The 23,999-nt window shown below is 28.4% G+C and overlaps 5 protein-coding genes across 5 annotated transcripts; 4 read left to right on the top strand and 1 right to left on the bottom strand.

Moving 5' to 3' along the window:
• The first annotated feature begins 151 nt into the window (after nt 1-151).
• LOC145742842 (uncharacterized) lies at nt 152-1,539 on the top strand. Its single transcript, XM_082560664.1, has one exon. It carries the CDS (start codon nt 233-235, stop codon nt 1,046-1,048), a length of 816 nt encoding a protein of 271 aa, XP_082416790.1. The 5' UTR covers nt 152-232; the 3' UTR covers nt 1,049-1,539.
• A 118-nt stretch (nt 1,540-1,657) lies between these two features.
• LOC145741926 (transmembrane channel-like protein 6) lies at nt 1,658-11,124 on the top strand. The gene is made up of 21 exons (XM_082559623.1): nt 1,658-1,780; nt 2,029-2,148; nt 2,407-2,619; nt 3,068-3,128; nt 3,354-3,435; nt 3,531-3,627; nt 3,763-3,923; nt 4,134-4,282; nt 4,436-4,583; nt 4,883-5,044; nt 5,413-5,564; nt 6,039-6,129; nt 6,528-6,637; nt 7,130-7,222; nt 7,759-7,834; nt 7,930-8,060; nt 8,249-8,419; nt 8,722-8,893; nt 9,294-9,467; nt 9,737-9,848; nt 10,111-11,124. Exons 1-21 carry the CDS (start codon nt 1,705-1,707, stop codon nt 10,275-10,277), a joined length of 2,718 nt encoding a protein of 905 aa, XP_082415749.1. The 5' UTR covers nt 1,658-1,704; the 3' UTR covers nt 10,278-11,124.
• Nucleotides 11,125-11,520: 396 nt separating this feature from the next.
• Nucleotides 11,521-14,005, top strand: LOC145744006 (eukaryotic translation initiation factor 1-like). The gene is made up of 4 exons (XM_082562096.1): nt 11,521-11,711; nt 12,435-12,592; nt 13,097-13,198; nt 13,645-14,005. The coding sequence occupies exons 1-4, from the start codon at nt 11,678-11,680 to the stop codon at nt 13,687-13,689; spliced, it is 339 nt and encodes a 112-aa protein (XP_082418222.1). The 5' UTR covers nt 11,521-11,677; the 3' UTR covers nt 13,690-14,005.
• Nucleotides 14,006-14,057: 52 nt separating this feature from the next.
• On the bottom strand, nt 14,058-16,041 carry LOC145744005 (IST1 homolog). The gene has a single exon (XM_082562095.1). The coding sequence runs from the start codon at nt 15,676-15,678 to the stop codon at nt 14,470-14,472; it is 1,209 nt and encodes a 402-aa protein (XP_082418221.1). The 5' UTR covers nt 15,679-16,041; the 3' UTR covers nt 14,058-14,469.
• Nucleotides 16,042-16,725: 684 nt separating this feature from the next.
• LOC145743230 (cytoplasmic dynein 1 intermediate chain 2-like) lies at nt 16,726-22,809 on the top strand. Its single transcript, XM_082561146.1, has 15 exons — nt 16,726-16,893; nt 17,048-17,150; nt 17,337-17,415; nt 18,200-18,327; nt 18,556-18,642; nt 18,741-18,894; nt 19,136-19,232; nt 19,489-19,595; nt 19,774-19,936; nt 20,197-20,310; nt 20,463-20,596; nt 20,817-20,961; nt 21,263-21,409; nt 21,780-21,905; nt 22,317-22,809. The coding sequence occupies exons 1-15, from the start codon at nt 16,795-16,797 to the stop codon at nt 22,428-22,430; spliced, it is 1,797 nt and encodes a 598-aa protein (XP_082417272.1). The 5' UTR covers nt 16,726-16,794; the 3' UTR covers nt 22,431-22,809.
• Nucleotides 22,810-23,999: the final 1,190 nt, after the last annotated feature.

Genomic DNA, 23,999 nt, shown 5'->3' on the forward strand with positions numbered 1-23,999 from the left:
ATTTCTTTTTTTAATTTTTTAAATATTTTTATGGACTGTCACAAGCGTTGATTGTATATATAATCAAAACACATTCTTTGTTGTTCATTTTCTTTCTTTCATTTTTCAAATTCCCGCATTTTTAACATTTGTAAACAACAAATGACGCATGAGTACATGAGCGGTGGTATCACAAATATAAAAAAGTTAAAAATAAACTCACAAAGGGCGTTTTTAATCATTTTTATATAAAATGTATGCTTTAGTCACGTTGAGCAGTGTTAGACAAATTGTAAGGCAACGTTACTGCTTAAATCTACGCACTGTAAGGAACTTATATCATAATAAGTTTTCGTCACAAAGACTATTAAATGCGGAAGAAAGTAAAGCTTTACGTTTTAATGAACTGTCAACAAATCAACAAAACTTATGCAAATTACATTCGAATTCGGGATTTATTAATGCCAGTATTTGTAAAAAAAAATTTTCAACTTCATCTTCAACATTAGCTTCTGAAAAAGAACAAGATGACTTACAAAGAATTTTGAAGGATAAAACTCTTGGCTTTACTGCAAAATTTAAAATTTTATTTCGGCAATATGGTATTGTGTTAATGAGTGTACACATTGTAACAGCTATCGGTTGGCTAGCAATTTTCTATTATGCTATAAAGAATTTTGATGTTATAACCTATTTAGAAAAAATTGGAGTGTTTAGATTTTTGGAACGAATTGGCTTCTCCTATGCTGATAAGCTTAAAAAATCAAGTGCAAGTGATTGGTTGATGACATATTTGTTGTATGAAATAGCAAAACCAGTTCGTTATCTGGTAACACTTTTCGGAACAGTTTATTCGGTCAGATATTTAAGAAAAATTGGATATTTTAAACCACCTCCCAAAGCTGCCACAATGGGCGAACTAGTTCAAAGGCAAAGTAATATTATGCAACATAGGTTTCAAAGCACAACCACAAAATACAGACAGCAGTATGGATATCGAAATAAAAAAAATTTTAGAAATTATAGAAATGGTACCACTACCCCTGAAAACAAAAATACTAAAAAATAGAAATTGCAAAAAAATACATATATAACAAGTTCATAATATAAATAGGCCTATTTAAGAAATATTGGTTTATTAGCCGACCCTTAAATACAGAACAAAATGGTTTATTTATGCCTTAAACTACCTTGTACTTAAATTTTTTTTATTTTGTTGAATGGCATGTAGCAAAATAAAACTTTTATTGCTATTTTTTGTATTTAAAAGTGTTTTAAAACAACTTCTGCTTAGCATTTTTTAAATAAATAATATTTATGTTTGTGGTGAATAAACACAATTATATTGACATTATGTGATAAATTAAAATATTTGATTAGGTTTTGGCTTCAGCTTAAAATATACATAAACTTACATAACTGCTAACCACATTGTAAAAGTTGATTAACTAGTAAAAATATATATATTGTGATTAAATGATATTTTTGAATGCCTAATCAGAATGCTTAATTATATTTATATTAAAAATCATTTCTTAATTTTTATTGTTGATTTTTTGGCCTGCAAACATTTAAAATTAACAATAATTTTATTGAATAAGTTTTTTTTTTGAAATATTTGTTTCCAAGTAAATTTACATAAATGTATTTAAATATTTAATCTGTTTAATGTTTTTGTAGATTATTTATTTTTACTCCATTATATAAGATTAAAACTAAAAAGATATGTATGATGGAAATCAGGAAAATATAAATGAACAATATTTAATACAACCAACATCAAGTATGAGTCAGCAACAAAGTAAAAAGTTTATTTATAAATAATCCCAAAAAAATTTAATTATAAATATATTTTTTATTTTTAAGGCCTCATACGATTTCAAAAATGGTATAAAATTATATATATTTCTTTTTAATACTTAAAAAGAACATTTGAATTAATATTTACACATATAGGCTGTATTGACTATTTCAAATCTTGACTACTTCTGTATTAATATTATTTACTTACCAAACTTAATTTTAATTTTTCTTTTGATGTATGTGTAGTGGAGAATAATGGATACGGTGCAGAGAGCACTACACTTATGAGAAATAGAATGAGAACTGCCAAGGAGACTTCTATGGGCATTGAGGAAATATTAATGGAAATGCCAAGCAAAACGTTAGGTATATATGTTTTAAAATTGGTATTTATTTAACTCTGCCTTTGATGTAAAAAGCTTTTTAACTTCTGCTATTGTCAAAATAAATTAACAATTTTAAAAAGGTTTAAAAAGCATGCGATAACTTGGTTTTATTTTTTTATGCTTTAATCTTGGTCTAGGTTAACCTTTGTTTAACCTAAGTTTTTCTAAATCTTAAAATTTGTTGTTTAAAATATTATAGTTTAAAAAAACTTAATTAATTATTTATTTATGTATTTAGGAAAAAGGGCAGGATCCATGGTCCTAAGATCCCTGAATCCTGGTAGTGAATCAATTCCCCGTCGTAGCAGAATAACGCGTGGCACAGTGTCACGAATTTATGCCACAGCACGAAGAAACAAGTTAAACAGTTTAGCGGGTCCTACAACTCCAGATCAAATCGATCCAGAAATTGCGATCAAATTATATACTGAAATATCAAATGAAGATGGGGGTAAATATACAAATCATGTTTTGATGCTAATTTGTATTCCTTGTGTAAATTACAAGTTTATACTGGCAATTTGGATAATAGTAACAATTTAAAGAACAAAATTACTAGTTTTTTATCTACATATATATATTTTTTTTGTATATATTTATATCTTTATCCTCGATGTGGGAAAGTCGAATGCGTGACTTAAACATTGAGTAACATCAGTTACTCCGACCCAGTCTCGAGTTGCCTATGGCAGTTTGGGATATTATAAATTATAATTGCCCGGTACTTATACTACTGATTAAGTGCTGGCTCAGCAGGAGTTCATACCGTTTACAGCACCTTACTCAAGGGCGCTATATAGAAATATATAGAAGTTGGATACTTACTTAAAACTCAGGTGTTATTATTGTGTATAAACATTAATTTTCAACTAATTGTTAAAATGTCTTTTTATTTACAGACATTGACAATGATGAGATAAGAGAATTGGCAGTAAGCATGAATGTAAAGAAAAAAATCAGGCAAGTTATTTTTTTATTTTTGCCCTGTAGGCTGCATTTTTATTTCTGTAAAATAGTCACAACTTGCAACTGATATTTGTCTGTGATGGCCCGTGCACCACAAATAGGAGTTTGTTTATTTGAAGGGCTTTAAAGTTAACATACATTTATATCTGTTTTGTATACATCATCAACCAAACTTCATTAAATTTTTAAAATTTTTAATCTGTGTTTTATATTACACAGAGAACAAGGTTTTAAGTTCAGAGAGAGAGTAAAAGCAAAAAAAGTTGGTGCCTTTGATGTTTGGCGATACAATGCTGGGATGGTGTGTATATAGAAAATTACCTGATAAATTATATTTTATTCTAATTCTAATTATTCTGTGTTATTTCAGAATTTCCGAATAAATCTTTTTTTTAGAAATGGAGACATGTCAAAGAAGATGCAAAGAAAAAGAGAAGTTCTTTTAAACTCTGGAATCATCACTTAAAACAAGTGGAAGGCAACTTTGGATCAGGTTGTTAAAATTTTATAAATAGTCTATAAAATAAATTTAAATATAGCTAAGTTTTTATAGCAGCATACTCAAACAAAACACCTTAAAATTCATTAAATTTAAAAAAAAAAATTTTTATTTTTTTATTTTTATTAGGTGTGCTTTCTTACTTCACATTTTTAAGGGGTCTTTTCCTATTATCCGTCCCTTCTTTCATTCTTAACTTTGCATTTATTTCCATTCCACAATTACTCCAGCCACCAGTTAGAACTAACCCAAACATTACCTTTACTGGAGAAGAAATTTTAACTGGAGCTGTATGTATAATGTTTAAACCCTGTTTTAAAACTTTTCTGCAAACAAAATTTGTATCAAGATTTATAAATTTTATTTAAAATAATATTAAAAATTTTTTATTGAATAAAAAAAAATTATTGAGTTAATAAGACCTAATAGGCTCTTTGAGATTACAGAATAAATTGGATTTCTAATTTCAAAAGTAATTGTTAATTTTATATACTTATTAGAATTGGCTTACTGAGACAATAATGTATTATGGATATTACATTAACGGATACATCACTAGAATAGAAGGATCATTTTACAGCATGCCACTCGCATATCTACTTGCTACTGCTGGATATTTCATTGTTTGCTTAATCTGGCTAGTTAAATTGTAAGTTTTGTTTACTTTTCATAAAACAAACTTATTTCTACTACTCATTATCAGCAATACGAAAATTTAAGTTTTTAAACAATTATGCCAACAAAATATGTTATAACTTTTTTGTGTTATTTTTCTTATTTACACTTTTATTTTATTTTTTAGAACTGCAACTTCATTCCGTAAGAGTTATATCGATTCAAAAGAGGCAACCAGCAACTTTTTTAGCAAAGTTTTTTGTACTTGGGATTTTGGAATAACTTCACAAACAGCTGCTGATCTTCAACATAAAACTATAACAACTGAGCTTAAGGTATGATGGAATATTATATTTTTAAAAATTTTATTAATTTAGGGTTTTTCAGAATTTTTATATGGTAGCCTATCTATCTTATGGTTTATGACCAATTTAAGTTTAAAATAGTATCATCGATTTTTTCGCATTTTAGAACATGTCATCTCAATATTAAAAAATGAACAATATTTGATAAAAATTAAAGGTTTTTAAAAACAATTTACCAGAAAAAATGTTTAATTCAAAAATTTTTTATCAACTGTATGTTGCAAATTTTTTCTTTTACTTGACTTTTAATTTAAATTTTATGTTTTTAGGAAATTTTAGCTGAAAAAACTCGTCAAAGTATGAGTCGTTCGTTGTGTGAAAAATTTAAGTTATTTCTTCTTCGTCTTGTTGTTTGGTTATTATATTTTAGTTTGACCGGGGGCTCCATGGCTGCAATTTATTTCATAAGTCTTAGGCTTCCAAACATAAAGGTAAAAAATGAAAGTATTTCTATATTTCTCAAAAAAGTTAAGTAATTATATATAAAGTCGTAAATTCGGGTGTTTTAAATAAAATTTCGTATAAAGGTTTGGTTGAATTTACAAAAAATATATTAAAATAATATGTTTTCTATAACTTATAAGTAAAATTGTAATAACAAATATTGGTGGAATTTACATAATTAAATCTTTACATGGTGGTTTGTTGTTTAATATAAATAGTAATCAGCTATCGTTTGCTTTTCAATTTACATATATTAAAACAAGAAACTTGCCTAGGATACTTTAATTATTACCTCTTTATTTACTTAACTGTAAGTTTTTACAAAGATTTTTTGGACAATTTTAGTTTTTTTTAGGAAAGTTTAAATGGGGTTGTCATACTACCCGAGATAGTACTTGCTTTAATTGTTTCTTCAATCAACCTTGTAATGCCAATTGTTATCAATTCACTTACACATTTTGAGGATTACAAATATCGGAGACATGAACTGTATGTGGCCATATCAAGGTTAGTATGTGTATTACAGGTATATATAAACCTGTTATGTTTACAGTTATAAATATATATTTTTTTTGTTAAGATTGAAATTGCCTTAGTCTTGCATCAGCCAATAAGCTGTATTGAAATTTGAGCATTTAGATTTTTGCCTTGTTATTACATCAGCTGAAAATGCTAAATGTAAATTGTTGTGTTGATATGTAATAGCTTAACCCTGTTTCCTTTTAACAGTGTTGTGTGTGATACCATTTATAACTAACCATTTGTAGGAAGTCAATACCATATATTATGTGTATTTGAGCTTTTTAATTGTGCTCTTTTGTTATAAATTGTATTGTATTACAGGTTTATCAATGTTAAATAAAGTTTTTTCCTTGAAGTTTAAAAAAGCGGTAACGTTTTAAAAGTTAAAAAAAATCCTAACATACCAAATAGCAATATACTGTACACATACAAAATAATTAATTCATTTTTTATGTTTAGAAATTTTATTTTAAAAACTGGACTTCTAGCTGTGATTTGTGCATTTTGGGCAGCTCCTGAGTTAGTAGAAAGAAGGGAAGACCAAGAAAATGTAAGTATTATTCACTCTTTCCATGTTTTTTATTATAAAAACATTACTAAGAAAAGTCATGTTGTGCTCATAAAATACACTTATAAGTTAATAATTAATATTTAGGCTGTATGCTAATATTTTTATGTGTGAAAGACGTAATGGTATGACGAGTTTTTTGTTTTATCTTGAATATATTTTGATGTTATTTTAATCATTACGACACATTTAATTATAGTTTTTTTTTAATTTTGTAGGTAATTTCGATTCAAAATTTCCTTTTTTAGTTAGTAGCAAGAATAATGTTATTTTGTATAGCCCAGAAGTAGAAATTAAAAAATATTTTTTACCAACTTTTTCTTTTCGCTAATTTGCTTTGCTCTATTTTTATAAAGTTTTAAACATTTGTTTTTGTTTAGATTGTTTTATGCTGGGAAACAGAACTGGGTCAAGAAATTTATCGATTGGTCATCGTTGATTTTTTTTTCTCGATCATTTTTTCAACATTTTGTGCCGAGTTTCTTCGCAAGTATGTTTAAAGCATTATTAAAAACTTAATTTAAAGTTAAGTTTTTAACAACACTTTTATTTTATGACCTAGATTTGGTATTTCAACAAAAATTGCTTTTATTAATATACATTTTTATCCTTGATGTTGAAAAGTCGAAAGCGCGACTTAAACATAGAGTAACATTAGTTACTCCGACCCAGTCTCAAGTTGCCTGTGGCAGTTTTGGATATTAAATAGATTATAATTGTGCGATTAATATACTGCTGATTAAGTGCTGGCTCAGAAGGAATTTATACCCTTTATATCGCCTTACTCATGGGCGTTACAGCATGAGATCATTGGGGATTGAACCCATGACCTCATGTGTGGTGTAGCAGGTGTTCTTACCACACATAAAAGCACAATCTATATATATTTTCCACTAGTTTTAACAAATTAAATTAATTTTTTATAAATTTGTACATTTTCGTTACATTTTTATTCAAGATTTTTGTAAATTTTATATTCTAGAATATTATCAAATCATGTTGAAAAATGGGAAAGAGCGGAATTTGCTATTGTGAATAATGCTATGGATCTTATATATGGACAAACTTTATGCTGGTATTTATATATGTATATATATTTATTTATTTTTATATATTTACCCTCGATGTGGGAAGGTCGAATACGTGACCTAAACATAGAGTAACATCAGTTACTTCGACCCAGTCTCGAGTTGCCTTTTAGCAGTTTGGGATATTATAGATTATAATTGCCCGGTAATTATGCTGATGATTAAGTGCTGGCTTAGCAGGAGTTTATACCGTTTATAGCGCCTTACTTAAGGGCGCTACAGCATGAGAGCAGTGGGGATTGAACCCGTGACCTCATTGTGGTGTAGCAAGTGTACATTCTTACCACTACACCACGCTGCCGGTTTATAAAAGTTTAATAGGTTATTTAAGTGTAAACTTTTTTATTTAAGTGTAAAAAAGTTTAATAGGTTATTTAAGTGTAAAAGTTAATAACACGATGTATGCCAATATATTACCACAATAGTAAATCATGTAGTGTGAGTAAGTTACATTATTTGTTGAACTTAGTGTTGTTGTAAGGAAGTTATAAAAGTTTTCCGAAATAAATTATTTTTTGTTTAGGATTGGAGTTTATTTTAGTCCTCTGCTATCCTTGATTGTAATCATCAAATACTTTCTGATGTTCTACATTAAAAAGGTTACCATTGTTTAGTTAAAAATTGTGCATTTAACATGATTATAATTTTGTTACCAACGTTATTCACAATAAAAAATCTTTTTTTTTTTTTGCAGACGAGTGTGATACAGAATTGTTGTCCACCCACCAATCGCTGGAGGGCGGCACAGAGCAGAACTTTGTTTAATTTTCTTCTTCTTTTCAGTTTTCTTTTAACAACAGCTTTTATCAGTGTTGTTGTTTTTAGGTTTGTAATTTAAGATTTTTTAAAAGTTTTTTTTGATTTAGTCAGACGTTTTTAAAAAAAAAAATTAAATCTTGCATGTCGATTTAGTTCAATTTTGCATCCGAACTATTAGATTTTTACCTAAACATTGAAAGACTACTTGGTAAAAAAATTTGTTCAGATCATTCTAAAAATAATTTTTTTTGTAGAATCACTCCATCAGTTGACTGCGGGCCATTCAGGGGATTAAACAGGAGTTATGACGTAGCTGTGGCTATGGTGGATGATTTAGCACAATATGATGCCTCTCAGTGGTTTGCAACAGTTTTAAACATCTTAGTCAATGTGTGGACGATGTATTCTCTAATTGTTGCTCTTATGTAAGTTATTTGTTTATTTAAAAAAATGTTAAGTTTTAGAGAATAAAATTAGTCAATGATTGTTAATTATAGAATATATGTGTGCTGACCCTTACTTTAAAATGTTAATAATTTATAATGATTATTACCTATTTTATTTGCATTAGAGACCAGTTTTATAAAATACATTTAAAAAACTGTTGTAAAATTTGTAATGTTTTTAGTGTTAGCTTTTGGTTTAAATTTCTCTGTTGCCCCTGATCATTATGTATCTAATAAAAAAATGAAAACATAACTAATCTGAAATAAATTTGTTTTAACAGTGTAGCTGTTGCTATAAAGCGAAGCACAACACAAGGGTACAAAAACTTTTCAGTAGCATTGAAAGCTCAAATTGCATTAGAAGGCAAAGATAAGGCTCTGCTTCTTACTTGGTTACAAAATGTTTCCGGTAAAAACAATTTCTTTGGAGGCCCAGACAACCAAAATGAATATGTAAGTTAATTATAATTTTATTAATAAATTTAACTTATAAAATTTAAAGTTATAATAATAATATTAACTAAACAAAATTGAAACATAGTATTGGTTAGTAAATTTTGTTTATGTTTTTTTTACTGATGCAATGTTTGTTTTTTCATTAACTTTCTCAATCTATGCTTCTGGGTTTAATTCCTCATGGGTGCTTTTCTCAGGTCAATTATATTAATAAATTAGTTTTCTTTTAATCTATTTTGTTGATTTCCACATTTCCTTATTAAATTTCATTTGTAATATTTAATATGTTAATAGTTTATACAATCTTTTAACTACGCAATTTAACCTGTGCAAGTTCAAACCATGTAATAAAGATTTTTACCAGTGTTCAATATATATAACATTATTATTTATTTAGCACACTATCCCAATATTGCGACGACATCGTGACTCTATATCCAGCAGCACTAGAGGATCAGTTGGTCCGAAATGGGGTTCAGAACGTGATGTAAGTCGATCAACTCTCACCACAGCTGACGTCATCACCCATGTTGACCCCCAACATTTAGCTATGAACCAACTTGGAAAAATGGTATTTGTTGGATGTCTTACAAGTTTAACATTTTTTGTGATATTAATTACATTCTTTTCATTTTAAATCTTTGAATTTTTAATAAGTGAGAATTTTTTTTAGGTTTCAATAAAGAAATATTTTAGTACAGTCATAGTAACTATCAATTGTAAAAATATGTAGTAATGTTTATTTAAAGATATGAGGATTTATAAATTTTAAAGTATTTATATAGTGCATTATAAACATTTAAAGATCGAAATCAATAATATATGTTTCCTTAAATCCAGGGTACAGATGCTTCATCATTGCATAACTACAATCAGCATAAAGATCCAATATTAAGTCAAGCTTTGGCCAACCAGCAACAACAATCCTCATCTCAGTATGCTGATAGACCAGGTAATATTAAAATAAAATAACGTTTTTGGTTGCTAGCAATTAAATGATGGTAATAGTTTGTTATAATAAGATATTAGTTTACTTGAAACTCAAAGAAAAAACATCATCATAGTTAAATTTTCTACCTAAACCGATGAACTTTTAATTATAAAAATTGAAAATATTACAAGAGATAAATTATTCAAAATTGTGTAGATAAAAAAATTACAATTTTTGAAAATATTTTTACAACTATTTTAGTGATTTACTTTTTACTTTTTAGGGAGCTTCAAGGACTACAGCAAAAGTACCCAGAACTCTCCAATGAAAGTAAATCGAACTCAGGCCAGCAATATTCAGTCGACATCTCGACCTTCTAGTTATTACGCTGGTCAAACTTATTTTGATGGACATAATGAATGTTATGATGGTGGTGTATATGTGCCTTAATTTTTTTATTTTTTTTACATTAAAATCAACATACATTTAATCAGCCTAATAACTTAATTTACTGCTTATTGTATTCTTCTATATAGTGCTGTACTAATTTCTTTGCATGATGTTATTTTAATATTTTATAGGCCAACATAATACTTATTTACTAATCATGACATCTTCACTTATTTAATCCCATTTCTATACCTATATCTGTGTTAACTGTTCCCGTTTTAATTGTGTGTTCCTGTTTCTTGTTAAAATTTATATGAAATGTTCATGTGAGCTTTAAACCTGGTAATGATCAATTTGCATTATAATTTTTTTAAATCATTTGTGTTATTTATGTACTTGTAAAAAGGCTAAAAGCATTTTATTTCTTACAAAGTTGCTATGTTTGTAGACTAAAACAGTACATGTGTTAATGTTTATCTTTTTTAGTTATTTTCCATAACATTATTTTGCAATATTAGTAGTACTATGTTTTCTGCTATCATGACATGTCAGTTATATTAGTATAATTTTAATAGCCTGTGAAACTGTAGTGCTGTATAACATGTACGATCCATACAACTGTACCAAAAGTTGTTCAACGCTATTTAATTTTAAAATTGTGTACCATTTTTGGCAGGTAAACACAGCATTATCAATAACTTCATTTTTCGCAATTATAATATTATTTATGTTTTTTAATGTTCCAATATATATTGTGTAAAAATTATTCAAAGAGCAGTAGTATATTCTTATCTCATTTATCATGTTTTTTGTTTATCTTTTAATCAATATTCATGTATACAAATATCAATTTATTGTGCTTTATAAACAGTTTTTGGCAAGAATCAGCAAATGTTAATAAATTCATCCTTGGATAAAATGCCCAGTCACTTTAGGGGCTACTTAATGTACTTTGATAAATATATTTAAAAAATGTCTTTGATTTACGAAAAGAAAACTTACTAAAAAACTTTTAAAGTAAGAAGTAGAACGTAAATCTCAAAAAAGTGTGTATTATTTATTAGTACAGGCCAATGATCATACAATCATTGTACAGGCGTTACATTTGTTAGTTAAATAAATTAAAATAATTAAATTGTTTGGAAACACCACAGAATTTGTCAGCCATGAAAATTAACTTAACTTATTGCTTATTTAAGAAAAAGGTTTGGTACGATAAGCGCGTGTTTTTTGTTAGGCTTAATAACATTGTATGTGTGTTTATATTTGTACAAATATAGAAAGGACAATTTACAAATTTTACTATTTTATTAATTTGTTGTATTTTTATTGTTTTAGTTGCCTAGAATATTAAAATTTTCTAGTTTCTTTGTGTGGTTGTTTGATTGTTTAACGTTAAAGACAAAATACATTTTAAAAGCATCTTATTAATTTAAAACTTATAAAAACTAAACTTCTGCATGAGCGACAAAGTTCTTAACCTGCAACAAGTCGGTAAGTCACATTTTAATTTGTCTATTTACTGTTATTTTATTAATATTTGTGTCTATATTGCATAAACTTAACTCTACAACTTATCTAATGTATATGCCTAATTTAGTTGCTATTCTTTCTGTATATTTTTATTAAGGCAAGGACCGACAGCGTGGTGTAGTAGTAAGAACACTTGCTACACCACATAAGGTTGTGGGTTCAATTCCTACTGCTCTCATGCTGTAGCTTCCCTGACCAAGGCGCTATAAACGGTATTAAATCCAGCTGAGCCAATAATTAATCAGCAGTTTAACTATCAGGCAATTATCTATAATATCCAAAACTGCCAAAGGCAACTCGAGACTCTGAGTAACTGATGTTACTCTAAGTTTAGGTCAAGCAGTCGGCCTTTCCACATTAAGGATGAAGATATAAAAAAAACATTTTTTTACATTTTATTGTTTATTTGTTTTAAATATAATTTAGATAACTGTCCATAACATGTAAAAAAAATTTCACGTGGGTAAAATGTCTACTCCTTTCTGTTAAAAAAATAATCCTCGGGCCGAGGCGTCTGCAGCCTAAAGTGACTGGCTACCTCAGCTCATTATAGCGGTTTATAGTTAATATATTGTGCCCAACTTTTTTTTACACAGTAAATTTAAAATTGCTGAACCAACATTCTATGTTTTATATATATTGTTTTACTCTTATTTGGGGATTAACATTTACATAATATTTTAGATCCTTTTGCTGATGCAAGCAAAGGTGATGATGGTGGAAATCAATCTAATGTAATTCACATTCGAATACAACAAAGAAACGGAAGGAAAACTTTAACAACAGTACAAGGCATATCGGATGACTACGACAAGAAAAAAATTGTAAAATGTTGTAAAAAGGTAGTTTAGAGGCTAATTTAACCATAATGAATTAATATTTAAATATTAAGAAAATGATTTTTTTATTTAAAAAAAATTAAAAAAAAATTTCATTCTAACAAAGTAATATTATGTGTTTGCTTGTAATATGTTTTGCAAGTTTTTGATTTAATACCTTACATGAATTCTAATAACCAAATAAATTCGAGCCCATGTACCTTCTAAACAGAACATGTTGACTGTTTATTTGGGGATATTGTCATTTAATTAAAAAACAAATACTGACAATGAGACACTTTTCATCAGTCCCAGCCCTAACTCCTTTCTGGAAAATGCCCTAAGTTGCCCTAAATACAAAAAAACAGTCTATGCGGTTTTTTATTTAATTTTTTTTGTCGTGTGTGTAAACATGTTTGCCTATGTGGTCCTGTGCGGTTTTGTGTGGTAATTATTAAGATCAAATTAAATCATCTAACCAGGTTAAATGTGCTCAGCTTATCATATCTAATATTTATTATTTCAAAGGAGTTCGCATGTAATGGAACTGTGGTGGACCACTCTGAGTACGGGACTGTCCTGCAACTACAAGGTGATCAACGGCACAATATTAAGGACTTTTTAATCAAGGTAATGTTATTTTAAATACGATACATGATAAAGCGTTAATAAAAATAATTTTTTTAAATTTAGACGGTACCTATAAAATATACAGAGTCAAATAGATCGCATAGTAGTGTATTTTAAATAATTGTAAGTAGGTGAGAGTTGCGGTTTAAATAATGTGATCCTTTTGTTCCATTATTAAAAATGTTAAATGCACTGATCCATTCAATCCAGTATATTTTATAGGCACCCCACTTTAGACAGTTTTCCAACCTATTTTTAAACTGCTGACCCTTGTTATTTGTAGTAATCAAATAGGTTAAATGTGTGAATAGTATATATAGTTTTTATTTTGTTATATTTTAAACCATAGATAAAACTTCTTCTGATGTTTGTTTAGTTTTTTTTGCTAAAGTTTAGGTTTAGTAATATAATTAATTTAATGCAAAGACACATAATTTCTTGTTTAGGTTGGATTAGCTAAAACTGAGCAGGTCAAAATGCATGGATTTTAAATCAGTATTGCAAAAAAAATTGTACATTATGGAATTGGTGTTGAATATGTTTGCCTAAGTAATTTTTATATATTCTACAAATCACTAATGTTTTTATGTCTATATCACTCAATGTAAAAAGCTTTAAAACTTGTAAAAAGTGTGTCTCAAATAATGCACCAAAAATGAAGGATCAGACATTAGTTTTGTTTAACAATTTTTTGTTTACAAATGTGGTTTTTATTGTTTTTTTTTGTGATTACAATTTGATTGTGACTGTATAAGGACTGTTTTATTGTTGGTTGTAGTTTTTTTGATATTAAATCACAATACTGGATTGATTTTGCTTCATAACTTTTAAAAAGAAGCCGTTAAGAGCCAGAACAAAGTACTGCATGCATCTTTTTATTGAATTCATTCTACATAACTTTATACATTCGTGTTTGTTATATTATATTACAATTAAGTGCAGATACAGCAACAAGCTATTAAACAAAATTACGAACCAAAAACCTCCTTGAAGAATAAAAAGTAAAGGCCTAAATGTTTTTATAAGACCATTTCCACAAAATTTAAAACAACATCAATGATTAAATTTTAAAGGGCATAGTTGTAAGTAATAGTTAGGTAACGAACAAATAAAATACGCCTTAGAATTAAGAACCATTTAAAATCCAAGCTTTCACAATTAATTTCAAAGGTTAACATATTAATAACGGTCAGTGTCTGCATGTAAACATTGGGAAAAAGTTAGTATCATCATTTTGTTTCGTGACTTAAGTTGTCCAGCTTTTAATACATTTATTTCTTTTTTCTAAGATTCTCGAATCTTCGAGACAGGTCGTCAAAATCAACATCATCATCCTTCTTATCATTTTTAGGAACAGATGGTAAATTACCTCCTCCTGGTATATTAGTTGGTACAGAAGGAAGATCTAACCAAGTGTTAGCAGCATTTCTTGGTGCTGGGGTTGGATTTGAGGGCTGACTCTCAACAGATTCATTATAGGATGGTAAGTTACCCGATGGACCAGGACCTTGGTTGAGATTGGGCGACACACCCATATCAACAAAAGTACCTGCTGGGGCCTTTGTTGGTAACTGTGGAGGCTGTTTTTCATTTGCTGGATAAGATGATTGTGGTGGAATGTTAACATCTTTTGCAGTGTAAGGAGGAAGTGAATTTTGAGGGTGGTTGTGGTTTCCTTTTGTTGGATAATTGGGATCAATATTATCCTCCGCAGTTGAGTAAATTGCATCAGGAGCCGATGCTGATGCAGCATAACTGAATTGAGGAATTTGTCTACCACCACCTCCCCCTCCTCCGAAATTACTTCCACCTCCAAAGTTAGCACCTCCTCCGAAATTTCCGCCTCCTGGAGGACCTGGTGGAATGTCCCGATTAAACTCCATAAAATCAGTGTCAATGGTTTGAGCCTGTTCTGCAAGATCTTCTGCCATGACTCTTGTGTCCGGTGTAAATTCCACATCATTAGCATGGCAGATCTCTATCAAATATCTCTCAACAAGGACCTTTTTAGGTGGAGATGGATCAAGTTTTGCGATTACTCTTTCACACACAGTTCCTATGCTGTTGGATCTGCAAGCTTCCACATACTTTTTACCATAGTAAGCACCAAGTAGATCATGGACAACCTTTAATTCTTGACAATATTGTAGTAATCTAGGCATTGCCCATATTAAAGTTGAAATTGGAACTTTAAGGCTTTCTTCCAATACTTTTGACTGTTTCAGAAGTCCTATTCTTGTTGAAAGAAGGTCAGCATACATTTCAACCAACTCCATAGCTTCAACTAGATAGTCTTCTCTTATGATATGTTCCACACGAACACGAGCTCTGTCAACTTTGGCATTTCTCACATAGTCAGCAATCTCTGGTCTTGCTCTTAGTGCTTGATCTGTTTTCTTTTTTTCCATTAACTTCAAACGAGTCACGCATAGGCCCAAGTTAACCTTCAGCTTCTGTTCATTAAATCTTGGTCCAAACATGTTTAAACAACTTTAAAATAATTTTTATTTACTGTAAAGTAAGGATAAATCTTATTTTTTAAGTAAAATGTGTTTTACTACCAGTTTTAAGTGTTATAACTAGCCTTAATAAATTTGATCTTCAGTCTAACGTTTTATATTTCATGTGGCGAAGTTGTTACCTTTCATAGCCAAGTTAGACAACTTGTTATATTTTAAACAAAAAATGGTTGGTTGGTCAACTCCTTGTAATCTAAGTTGATTTTAAATTGTAGGCAAAACATTAATTAATCTTGTTTAACAAAGAAAAACTTTCAAAAAGCTTATGTACAACAAAACTATATAGAACTGCTTCCAGTACACCTCGTAGTATAATAACAAACTGCACCTTAACTTCGTCAAGTTTTATTTTATAATCGTAAAACGGGCTTCCAGTTTCGAATAAGATATCTTGTACTACGATAAAAACTAACATTTAATGCTTTTTTAGAAAAATCGACATATAAAAATGTACTAACGATTGCTATTTTTATGATTAACTATGTAACATTTTGTATTTAAAGCGTTTTTTGCAGTTGTTAATAATTATTTGGAAACTTGTACGACAATTTTAACATTTTTATTGTCACGGGGTCACATGATCTCTGACGTAAACTATCACATGAATAACAAACCCATGACGAACAGTCACAATTGCCGTAGCTTGTATTATTAGAATTAATAACAAACCCCTTTTTTGTATTAAAATAGATCTTGGAACAAACGTTGATTATTTTAATGAAATTTTTTTATATTTAGCATATTTCTTAACAACATCTACGACTATACAACTTAAAGGGTGCGTTTTTTCACTGTTCTGTACAGAAAGTTGGTATTTGTTTCAAATACAACTAATACTATAACATTATAAACTTGTATGCATTAAATTATAATTCCTTTTACGATGTATCGTGTTTGATTAACCTTATGTTAGCGCTGCTCATTGAAAAAAATGGTAGAAAAAAGTTTGGAAACACTGTACTTCAATTTCGGGCAAAGTTTTTGTGTACTTGCACATGTAATTTAATGTCGTTGACGTTGGGCGATTTTGATTACGTCATTATACTATCTTATCACTCCTAAAACTATATTCGTAAAATGTCTGACCGATCGGACCGAAAAGCAGAGTTAGAAAGGAAGAAGGAAAGATTAAAGCAAATTCGATTGGAAAAACAAAACAAAAACTTAAAAAAGGAGGTAAAAACAAACAAATTTGTTACGTAATTTATAAACTATAGATCATATTTTTTTTAATTACAAAAATGTTGCAATACTAATACTGTTTAATTATTAGTAATGTTTTAATACTCAAATGGTTTTTAAAATTTTTACAAATATTAATGTTTTGCAGGAAGAAAAAAAGATTGCAGTAACTGTGTCTTCCGGATTGGACCAGAAAAGAAAGGAAGCAGAGGATTCACTTCGATTCTTGGGAATCGATTATGCAACAACAGGTATTATATTTTTTTTTAATAAATAAAACTATGATTAAACCTAAAATAATGAATAAGCCCTATTTAAGTAAATTTTTCTTTTAGAGTTTAGTGATTTATTTGTAAGATAATTTTATTTGAAAAATCTTGTAATGTAATTATGTTAGTTTTTTATGGAATTTTTCTTAATGACTTTTTTATTTAAAGTTCCAAAACCCAAATCATCACCTGAGAAACATGCCACAGAAAAACCAACTTCATCCGACAAGGTTGGAGTTAGACCAAGGTGAGGACGTTTTTTGAATAAATCTACATTGCATTAGGGTGTTATTTTATAATTGTAATTTGTGTATATATTCTAGTAGTTGCAGCATTTATTGATATAATTAAATGAAACTAATTTTAATTTTTGTATATATAGTTTAGCTAAGATATATTAATTTCAAAATATTGTCACTAGTCACTAGACATTCAGTTTTCAAAGTGTTTACGGTTGTCATTTTTTATCAAAATCTTATAGTTTTTAACTTAATTTTATTGTCCAACCCACTAATATTGAGGTGTAACAGTATGGACTGGGATTTGGAACCCAGCTTAATGGAGCTGCAGGGTGATGGGAAGAAAAATGGGTATTTTGGCACTTTCTGTGTTTGTTGTTATATGTGTGTTTGTTAAGTGGGTGTTGGTTGAAAATATTTGCCAATTTAAAATAAATTTAGGCACATACACATGTTTCAGTTGGGTTTTTGATCACATTTTTGTATTAAAAAGTTGTTGTTAAAAAATGTGTTGTCTGTATAAGCCAATTATATAAATATAAGTTTAAAAATTTTAGTTAAATAGATCTGTATTTTAAAAAACTGTAATTTTAACTTAAACAGTGATTGTCTATGCAACTGAAATTGTTTATATAAAAAATAAATCATGTTTGTATTTACCTAAATGTCATTTTTTTATATAGTGAGTCTTGCCATACCACTGTTTAAATTTAAAGCTTATTTTTGTGTAATTTATCGTTAATGCAATATTTTTTGCTTTCCATGTAAAAAAGTATTAAATATTTTCTTTAGCCGAGCAAACCTTTCCAGCAAGTTAAAGCTGAGCAAAATTACAACAATTTCTATTCCACCAAAAGAAATTGTCACTTACTCCAAGGGTGTTCAAACAGTCGAAGAACAAAGAAAAAATGATTCAGAAGGTAATTAAATTTATGTAACAACCAAGTTTTCTGTTTTTTATTGAACAGTTTGGTTTAAATATATTAAATCACTTTAAAATGCAAGTTTTTACTAAATCTAAGTCTTTAGTGCTTCAACCTAAAGGTCCACTTTTTTATGGTTGATAAATGTTTAAAAAAGTATATTCGGCAATCCGTTTTTTTGGTAATTATTTGTTTTATGTTTTGGTTTGACTTTTTTGTTGTTAGAAGAGGAAATTGAGAACTTTCAGAAGATTCAAAAGGAACAGGTGGAAGTTGAAGAAGAGGAGAAGGAATCAGAGGAGGAAAAGGGAGGTCTGTGGAAGATTTTTTTCCGCTTAAAATTTTTCAGTTTACCTTTTAACTCAAAACTAAATATTTTAAATTATAATTTTAAATTACTTAAATTTAAGACTTGCCTGAGTTATCTGAGAGTGAAAAAAGTGTTATTGAAGCCTCAGAAGATTATATCGAGTTTTTCTCAAGATCTTCAAGGTTTATGGAACGAGCTTTAGCTCATCAAGTTGATTTATTTACTGAGTACAACTCTAAAACCGAAGAAGAAAGGTGAATAAATTTTATTTTATCTTCTAAAATATCAAAGTTTTACCTTGGTTTTAAAAAAAAAAAAATTGTCGCATTTTAATATTTTTATTAAATAAACGACTTTTGTAAAAATACCCACGAAACAAAAACATATACTTTATACATATTATACAATGCATCAAAGGGTTTTTAGTGTAAGTTTGTCATAATTGTATGTTGAAAACAAACTGTAATAAAGATGTTTAAACTTTTTTATTTTAAGTGAGGACAGGGGAATGAAATTATCAATAAATCGAATATTTTCTGATGAAAGATGGTCCAGACACAGAATGGTTACATCTCTTGACTGGAGTACACATGTAAGATATAACTAGTCATTTAAAATAATAAAGTATTATTACAATTTAATTGCTGTGTTTGTTTAAAACAATTTTTTTTAAATTTTTTAATTACAAAAACTTGTTTTTAATTTAATGTGTTTTTTAAGCAAATACATTTGGTTTTGTCCACAACAAATACACATTTTTGTACCAATTTATTTTAATTTACTTGAGTTTGTATATGCAAAAATTTGTGTTCCAATTTATTTTGTTTAACAATATATTTATATTCCAGCATCCTGAGTTATGTGTAGCGGCTTATGGAAGTAATGATGAATCCCCTTTTGAACCAGAAGGTGTTACTTTAGTTTGGAACACCAAGTATAAGACCACAACCCCAGAGTTAGTTTTTCCTTATTTTATTTAACAAAAATGTAAATTATTATAACTTGAACATTGTCTTGGAAACTTTATTAACTTTTTTTTGTAATTGATAATAATATATTGTATGTTACAAAAAAATGCAAATTTTTACTAAAATTTAGATTTTTTAGCATGTAATTAATGTTGAACATTTCAGATACATATTTCAATGTCAGTCATCTGTAACAACAGCTTGTTTTGCCAACTTTCACCCCAACCTTGTGGTAGGTGGGACCTACAGCGGTCAGATTGTAGTGTGGGACAACAGAATTAATAAAAGAACTGCTCAGAGAAGTCGACTTTCTACTGCTGCTCATACAGTAAGATCATGTTTTATTTTTACAGAATTTAACAGCCTTAAGTTATATTTAACATATTTTACTGTATTAATAAATTGTTAAATAGAAATTCCAAAACTTAGAATGTATTATTTTTTATTAGGTAACCATGTTATCTCACTTAAAGGGTTTGAATTTCTTGCCTAAATATGTATATACAATTTTTTTTTTAAATCTATCTTTATTTGAATGTTTATATTTTTTTGGCATGTTAGTAATCAATTTAAACTATATTTTTTTAGCACCCTGTGTACTGCTTAGATGTGGTTGGAACACAAAATGCTCACAACTTAATTTCAATCTCAAATGATGGAAAAATGTGCTCCTGGAGTTTGGATATGCTTGCACAACCATTGGTAACATTGCATTTATTATTTTTTCTGATACCTGTCTAGTATTTATAACATGATAAAACTTAAAAATTCAATATATTCATCTAGTTTTATATAATAGACCAATTTTATTGGATAATTTTATTTATGTTTAATATTTATGATATTTTAAACAGGAGTCCATGGAGCTACAACACAAACAATCAAAGAGTGTATCCGTAATGTGTATGGCCTTCCAACATAACAGTGTTAATAATTTTAGTATTGGAGCTGAGGATGGTTCAGTTTATTCTGCATGTAGGCATGGAAGGTAGAACTTTTTTTCAAAAATCTTTTTACAAATATTTTGAAATTTTTTTTAAATATTTACAATTAGACCTAAAATATATACTTTTCTTTGTGTTATGACTGATGTACTAGACTTAAAGTGTCTTACAAAAACATTTTTAATTAAAGGGTACAAATTAGACAATTTTTATATTTATTCATTGTTGTTTTCTATATAAATTATGTTGCTTTATATCCAACAGTAAAGCTGGTATAAGTGAATATTATGAAGGACACACTGGACCTGTGACTGGAATTGATTTTCATCGCTCCCCTGGTCAATTTGATTTCTCCCATCTCTTACTTACTTCTTCTATGGACTGGACCATTAAACTATGGTCACTTAAGGTAGATGAATATTATTTATTACTTAAATTCTATTCATGTTAGGTTTATTGTTTAAATCTTTTAACAAAAAAAAACAATCCTATTTTATAATGGGCTGTTTTTTTGGTAGGCTTACCATTAATTTGTCACTAATTTACTAGAAAATTGTAAATAAATATTTAAATAAAGATCAAAAAAATCTAAAATTTTTTGTCAGTTTTAATAAATTTTAAGTTCTTTCATAAACTATTTGCAAAATACAGTAAAGCAATAACTAATTTTGGTTACAATGTTACCTTATATTTTCCTTTAATTTTTTTAGAGTGGTGGACACACTTTCTTGCACTCTTTCGGTGACAGAATAGAATGTGTGTACGATGTGTCATGGTGTCCTACTCACCCAGCAATGTTTGCAAGTGGGGATTGTGCTGGAAGACTTGATCTTTGGAATTTTAATGCTGATATGGAGGTGATATTATTTAATTTTTGTTTTTTATTTACAAAGTTTTGGTACTATTTGCATTTTTAAGGATTTTTAGTTGGATGTGATTTGTTACTTATAAACTAAAGTTTTATGTGTTAAAATTATTGCCAGACTTTATTTAGTTTGTAATAATTTTAAATAATACTACAAGAATGTGGTTTAATTTCTTTTGTTATAAAACAATACATATTTTTATGAACAACTAAGTTACAGGAAATATTATTATTAAAAAAATGTTTAAATGTCATATATGGTGGAAAAATTATTTTAATATGGTGAGTAATATGGTATATTTTCGTGCTTTAAATTGTTATTTGTATATTATAAAAGTTTAAAAATCTGTTGAATTTTTAAGTCACCGATTGTTTCCACAATGATTGATGCTGACCCAGCCATCAGTAAACTTAAATGGAATTCACTTGGAAACCAAATAGCAGTTGGTGATAATTATGGAAGGGTTCATCTAGCTGATGTTGGAGAGGTAAAACAGCTTTTTAAATTAAAAATTTTTTTTTGTTTATATGTATATATATTATACATTTATTTATTCTGAATGTGAGAAGGTTGACTTCACGACCTAAACATAACATTGGTTACCCTGGCTAAGTCGTGAGTTGCTTTTGGTAGTTAGGGGGAATTATTGATTATAACTGCCTGCTAAATACAAGCTGCTGATTGAGTGTTGCCTCAGTAAAAGATTATACCGTTTATGGCATCGTTCTGAAGGGCGCTAAGGAAGTGATGATCGAACCCAGGACCTCATGTAGTGTAACCAAGTGTTCTACCCAATACACACAAGCTTCCGTTTTTTTGTATTTTGATTTATGGAAAAAAGGATTTTTATTAAAGCAGCATGAAACATGTATTGTAATATTAAATGTATTTTTTATAGCAAATTTCCACGCCACGAGCAGATGAAGGTACTAAGTTCGTACGAAGTATTACCGAGTTACGAAATATCAGGCAGGAAGAGGAGGAAGCAAAACTGGTTTCCAGGCAACTTTAAATCGACACACCAAAAAATATTTTTTTTATAGTTTTTTCAAAGGTATAACTTGGTAAAAATAAGTGATATTATCGCATTAGTATTATAATAACACTCTTTACCTAAACATTTGTTATTTTTTTGCAAGCTAGCCTAAATTACAAACCAGGCTTGCACGGTACTAAGTTCAATTGGCAAATATGGTGCCATAATTTTTTTGAAATTACTTTACGTTAAATTAAGCTAGCCTCTTTAAATTGTTGGATTAGTTTAAACTCACACTCTTTTTTATTTAAATACTTATATATTTTTGTGTTGTAGCATTTTAGCACGACTGCATGTGCTGTTGTTTTGTTGTTGAAATCATGATGGTAGAGGTAATAAACTTAATATAAACTACTGTTTATTACACCAGTTATATAAGTGTGATAAAATCAATCTTAAAATAAAAAAAGAAATGCTAAAGTCAGTATAAAACTATTTAAATAAGTAGTTTAATTTTGTATTTGTTAAATTCAATGCGTTTATTTTGTTCAATGCGTTTATTTTGTTTTATTTAAAATATTTGGTTAAAATAGATAAGAAGATAGAATTTAAAAATTAGGTTTAATATAAACGTTTGCTACGACAAGTAAAATAAATAGTGTTAAAAATCTGCTAATTCAAACCAAAAATTTTGATACGTGTTAATTGCGACAAATATTAATTATCAAAATTTTTTCTTAAATTTTCGTGCGATCCAAAATTTTACAGTAATTGAATATGACACTTAGCCTATAAACTATAACTTAGGATTTTTTGTTTGTGACTCAAACCGTGAAATAGCAACCTTTTTTTCAACTTAAAATACGAAACTATGCGAATTAAATCAAAACAAATATACACAAGCCAAACCGTTTGTCATAATGTGGCGTGGTTTGTTTACAGGCGTTCGAAACTGCAGAAGTGTGTAGCCAATGATATCCGGCGTCATAACGTAACTTCCTTTTGTTTTCATCCAGTAGATAAGTACCTATTATTAATATATTATAGAACTGAAACTATAAGTAAGTATCTATAACAGAATGTTACAAAGAATTTGATTTAGGCCCACATAGAACAAAATTTTTCCATACAAAAGCTGACTTACTTATAGCAAGTATGAAATATGACCTTTAAAAGTAGCTATAAGTAATGCATAAGAAAGAAAAGTAAGCCTGAATATAAGAGAAATTAAAATTAATTCCTTAATTTTTGTTTGAAAAATTTTCGATTCTAATAGATACTTTGAATGTTTAAAGAAATATTAGTACTTTTAACAAACATTATAAATTGATATGTTACTTGCTATCAATATCATATTTATCATATGTTAATGTCAAGTTAATAGTAACCTAAATCATATTGTACCCTTATAACATTACTTCAGTTTTTATTTTGCCACCAAAATTAGTAAGGCTGCACACGTTTCTAAAATTGTTAGTGTTTTGAGCTAAGTTGAGCCTTGTTACATAGGACTTTTTTCTGTTGTTATAGTTAAAATTTTTCAATTTTTTCTAAAATTTTAATTTGGGGATATTATGAAATCTTAAAGGATTTTGTATAGGTTTT

The sequence above is a fragment of the Corella eumyota genome, chromosome 2, assembly GCF_963082875.1.
Source record: "Corella eumyota chromosome 2, kaCorEumy4.1, whole genome shotgun sequence".
Taxonomy (NCBI): Eukaryota; Metazoa; Chordata; class Ascidiacea; order Phlebobranchia; family Corellidae; genus Corella; species Corella eumyota.